At 47.5% G+C, this 5,916-nt stretch overlaps 1 protein-coding gene across 1 annotated transcript in view; it reads right to left on the reverse strand.

The window, feature by feature from the left end:
• Positions 1-5,916, reverse strand: part of tlr2 (toll-like receptor 2) — a 28,449-nt gene that overhangs the window by 14,972 nt on the left and 7,561 nt on the right. The window contains 2 exon segments of the mRNA XM_070441196.1: positions 4,657-4,690; positions 5,654-5,834. Coding sequence (XP_070297297.1) covers positions 4,657-4,690; positions 5,654-5,834 — 215 coding nt within the window.

Here is a 5,916-nt window from a genome sequence, read left to right on the forward strand (position 1 = left end):
AAAAAGAGAGAGAATGTGGTGGTGATGATGTGGTTGATGATGATGATGGTGATGTTGTGATGGTGTGATGGTGGTGATTGTGATGATGGATGATGATGGTGGTGATGATGGTGGGTGGATGAGATGATGTGATCGATGTGGTGGTTGAGTGATTGTGGTGGATGTGTGATGGGATGGATGATATGTGTGGGATGATGGTTGGTATGTGATGGTGGTGATGGGTGGTTGATATGATTGATGGTGGTTGATGTGGTGGGTGTGGGATGGTGGGGATGGTGGCATGGTAGATGTGAGTGGTTATGGTGTGATGTGATTGATGATGGTTGATGTGTGATGATGATATGGTTATGATGTGGTGGATGATGGTGGTGTGGTTGGGTTGATGAGAGTTGATGGTGTGGAATGATGGTGGTGATGTGTGAAGAATGATGATGTGGTGATGATGGTGGTGGTGTGTTTGAGCTTGATGGTGATGGTGGTGGTGGTGATGGTGTATATGATGTGATGGTGGGATGGTGTGTGATGGTGATGATGGATGGTGGTGATGATGGTGTGTGGTAGGTGTGATGATGTGGTGTATTGATGTGATCGTGGTTGAGTGGATGAGATGGTTGATCGGTGGTGGTGAGTGATGGTTGGTGATTGGGGATGACGGTGATGATGGTTATGGTGATGTATGTGATGGTGTGTGGCCGTGGGTGGATGTGTGATTGATGATTGAATGGATGGTGATGGTGAGTGATGATGGTGGTGATGATGTGGTGGTGTGGTGATGGTGGTGTTCATGTCGATGGTGAGTGACTGGATGGTTGATGATGGTGATGAGATTGGTTGGGGTGGTGATGATGTTGTGATTGATGATGATTGGTGCATGGTGATGATGAGGTGGGATGAATAGGAATGCGTGATGATGTGATCGATGTGATGATGATGGTGTGATGATGATGGTGATGTGATGATGGATGGTGATGGTGGTGATGATGATGGATGATTGATGATGGTGGATATGGTGATGGATGTGTGATGATCGGATGGTGAAGAATTGGTGATGATTGTGGATTATGTGATGGATTGGATGGTGAGGGATGGGTGAGGTGGATGGTGAGATGGTGTGTGGTGATTGCTGATGGGATGATGATGGGTGATGCTGATGTGAAATGATGAGTGATGATGGTAATGAGTGTGTATGGGTGATGGATGTGTGATGGTGATGATGGTGATCCGGGGTGATGATGAGGGATGCTATTGTGTGGTGTGATGGATGGTGATGGGTGATGGGTGATGAATGAGTGTATCGATGATGATGGGTATGATTGGTGGTGAATCGAATGTGGTGATGTGATGTGATGGATGGTCGGTGATGATGGGCTGGGGTTGGATGAGTGGTAGTGATGATGGTGGTGGTGGTGGTGTGGTGCGTGATGATGATGTGATGGTGTTGATTGGTGTGTGATGTGATGGGTGGTGATCGGTGGTGATGATGATGATGGTGTGATGATGATGATGCGTGGATGGATGCGGTGGGATTGATGATCGGTGGTGGTGATGATGATGATGTGGTGATGAATGGTTGGTGGTGGTGGTGTGGTGGGATGATGATGGTGATGGTGATGGTGATGGGTGGTGATTGGTGATGATGATGGTGGTTGTGATGAATGGTGGTGGTGGTGGTGATGATGATGGTGATTGAGTGATGGTGATGTGGTGATGATGGAATGGTGGGTGATGATGGTGGGGGTGATGGTGGGGTGATGGTATTGTGGTGGATGATGAATGGTGAATGGTGATGAGTGATGGTGGTGATGGTGATGAATGATGGTGGTGATGATGGTTGGTGGTGGTTGTGTGATGATGATGGTGATGATGATGGTGGTGAGGTGATGATGATGGTGGTGATGATGGTGGGTGGCTGGTAATATGTGGTTGTGATGGTGATGGTGATGGTGGTGGTGGGTGATGCGTGATGTTGATGGTGGTCTGGATGATGGTGGTGGTGGTGGTTGTGATGAATGGGTTGATGATGATTGGTGGGTGATGCTGATGAGATGGTTGGTGAATGATGGTGGTGGTGGTGGTGATGTGGTTGGGTGATGGTCGGTGGTGATCGAAATGATGGTGAATGGTGAATGATGGTGGTGGTGCATGATAGGTGATGATGATGGTGATGATGATGGTTGATGTGTGTGATGAATGATCTGGTGATGATGATGGTGGTGATGATGGTGATGCATGATATGGTGATGATGATGGTGGGGTGATTGGTAGTGAGTGGATGATGATGGTGCATGAATGATGGTGTGAGTGATGGTAGTGGTATGATGATGATGGTAGGTAGGGTGATGCGGTGATGATGGTGATGATGGATGGGTGGTGATGATGATGATGGTGTGCTGGTGAGATGTGGTGGTGTGATGATGATGGTGAAGATGATGATTTGGTGATGGTGGTGAGATGGTGATGATGTGGTGTGATGATGATTGATGGTGATGGTGATGATGGTGATGAATGATGATGGATGGATGATGATGATGATGGTGATGGTGGTGGTGATTGGTGGTGATGATGATGCATGATGATGATTGGTGCATGAGATGGATGATGGATGATGGTGATTGGTGATGATTGGTGATGATGATGATGGTGGTGGATCGGTGTGTGATGATGATGATGGTGATGATGATGATGGTGATGATGGTGGTGATGATGGTGGTGGTGATGATGATGATTGATGCGTGATGATATGGTGGTGGTGGTGGTGATGGTGGTGATGATGTGGTGATGATGATGATTGGTGATGTGATGATGGTGGTGATGGTGGTGATGATGATGCATGGTGGCTGAATATGATGGTGATGATGGTGGCTGATGATGGGTGGTGGTGATGATGATGATGATGGGTGATGAGATGGGTGGCTGGTGGTGGTGAAGGTGGTGATGATGATGGTGAATGGTGTATGGTTGATGGTGGTGATGGTTGATGATGATGGTGGTGATGATGGTGGTGGTGGTTGATGAAATGATGGTGGATGATGATGGTGGTGTGGTGATGATGAATGGGTGGTTGATGATGGTGGTGTGATGGTGATGGGATGGTGATGGTGATCGGTGGTGATGATGATGGTGATTGGTGATGGTGATTGGTGGTGATGGTGATGATGATGGTGGTGATATTGGTGGTGGTGGTGGTGATGATTGATATGGTTGATATTGGGTGGTGATGGTGATGATGGAATGGTGGTGATGAATGTGGGTGGTGGTGGGTGATGTCTGTGTGGTGAGTGGTGATGGGTGATGGTGGTTGATGGGCCTGATGATGATGGTGGTGATGTGGTGGTGGTGTTGGTGGTGGGTGATGATTGATGGTGTATGCTTGCTAGATCGAGTGTGTAGGTTTATGATGCTTGGGAGTGAGGTTTCTGTTCGATCCAGGATGTTGAAGTGGATGACTGTGTCCTCTAATGATGGATGACGGCTGGCCTGGTCGAGTCGTGTATGGTGTGTTGCCTGTGTATATGTGTGTGATGTTGTGATGTGGTTTAGTTGTATGGTTGCTATGATGATGGCGATGGTCGTGTGGTGATTGTATTGAGTGGTGTGATGATGATGGTGTGATGATGGTGATGGATTGATGTGGGTGATGGTAGTGATGTGGTAGGAGGTGATGATGATATAGGTGGTCGATGGTGGTGAGTATGATGATGATGGTGGTGATGATGGTGGGGTGGTGGTGGATGATGGTGGATGTGTGGTTGATGGTAGATGTGGTGGTGATGATGGTGTGGTGGATGGATGGGGTGTGTGGTGATGATGTGGTGATGGTATGATGAGGTGTGTGTGATGATGGATGATAGGTGATTGATGGATTGATGGTGATGGTGATGGTGGTGATGATGAATGAGGTGATGATGATGGTGGTGATGATGGTGATGATGATGTGATGATGATGGATGTGGTAGGTATTTTATGTGGTGATGTATTGATGTGATGATGATGGTTGGTGGGTGATGGTAAGTGGTGATGTGATGAATGGTTGGTGGGTGATGCTTGGTGAGATGTGATATGATGATGCGTGGTGATGATGATGATGGTGATGCTGGTGATGAATGGTGATGGTCGGTGGTGGTGAGATGGATGGTGAAGATGATGATTGGTTAAATGATGGGTGAGAGATGGTGTGGTGATGACTGGTGATGATGATGGTGGTGGTGTATAGATTGATGGTTATGGTGATGCTGTGATGTTGGGTGATGATGGTTGTGTGGTGATGATGATGGGTGATGCTTGGTGATGATGGTGATGATGATGGTGGTAGATGGTGATGATGGTGTTGGTGATTGTACTACTGATATTCTACTGATGATGATGAATGGTCTGAGATACTACTGATGATGCATGAAGGTGTTGGGTGATTGATCGATGGCTGAAGTTGATGATTGATTGTATGGTTGATGATGGTGAAAATTGTGGTGATGAGTGGTGATGATGGCATGATGATGATGATGTTATCATACTACTGATGATTCTACTGGATGAGTATGATATGATGATGTGATGATGGTTATTATCATCAGGTCTCTGAACAAGGCTGAGGTTTCTGAGGTTTTGGGAACCCTGCTTGCGAGGAGGTGAGGAGAGGAGACCTGGCTGGAGTCAGACGTTGGACCCAGCTTGGAGGTCTTACGGGAATAACCTGAAGAGGTGAAGGAGAGACGGAAGGAAGGAAGGAAGGAAGGAAGAAGGAAGGAAGGAAGGAGAGGAAGGAAGGAAGGAAGGAATGGGGAAGGAAGGAAGGAATGGGGAAGGATGGGAAATGAATGGGAGAGGAAGGAAGGAATGGGAAGGAGGGAATGAATGGGGAAGGAAGGAATAGGATGGGGAAGGAAGGAAGGATGAATGGGGAAGGAGAAGGAAGGAAGGAAAGAAGGAAAGAATGAATGGGGAAGGACGGGAATGAATGGGGGGAAGGAAGGAAGGAATGGGGAAGGAAGGAAGGATTGGGAAGGAGGATGGAATGGGGAAGGAAGGATGGGGAAGGAAGGAAGGAATGAATGGGAAGGAAGGAAGTGAAGAGACGGAAGAGAAGGAAGGAAGGAAGGAGAGGAAGGAAAGGAAAGGTGAAGGGAAGGAAGGAAGGAATGAAATGGGGAAGCAGGAAGATGAATGGGGAAGGAAGGAAGGAATGGGGAAGGAAGGAAGGGAATGGGGAAGGAAGGAAGGAAAGGAATGAATGGGGAAGGAAGGAAGGAATGGGGAAGGAAGGAGGGAAGGAATGAATGGGGAAGGAAGGAAGGAATGGGGAAGAAGGGAATGAATGGGGAAGGAAGGAAGGAATGGGGAAGGAAGAAAGGAATGGGAAGGAGGAAGGAATGAATGGGGAAGGAAGGAAGGAATGGGGAAGGAAGGAAGGAATGGGGACATCATCATCATCATCACCATCACCATCACCACCATCATCATCACCATCATCACCACCATCATCATCATCATCACCACCACCATCATCATCATCATCATCATCATCATCATCATCCATTCTATTCATAAAAGTAGTCCACTTATATGTCACTTTGGATACAGTCTATTCGCTATGGACCCTGGCTAAAAGTAGTGCACTAGATTGGGACTAGGGAGCCTTTTGGGAACCAGCCTTTACAGTTCACATACCTGAAGAGAGACAGCGTCCCTCCAGGGCCAAGGGTCCTGTAACAGTTGCCCAGCAGGTTGAGGTGTTGTAGAGAGAGGAGCTTGGAGAACCAGGCCGGATTCAGAGCAGACAGCTGGTTATAAGACAAGTCCAGAGACTCCAGGCCCTGTAGCAGTAGGCAGAAACAAGGCTGTTATGAGGGCAGAAACAAGGCTGTTATGAGGGCAGAAACAAGGCTGTTATGAGGGCAGAAACAAGGCTGTTATGAGGGC

Source organism: Salvelinus sp. IW2-2015, unplaced genomic scaffold, assembly GCF_002910315.2.
Source record: "Salvelinus sp. IW2-2015 unplaced genomic scaffold, ASM291031v2 Un_scaffold3578, whole genome shotgun sequence".
Lineage (NCBI taxonomy): Eukaryota > Metazoa > Chordata > Actinopteri > Salmoniformes > Salmonidae > Salvelinus > Salvelinus sp. IW2-2015.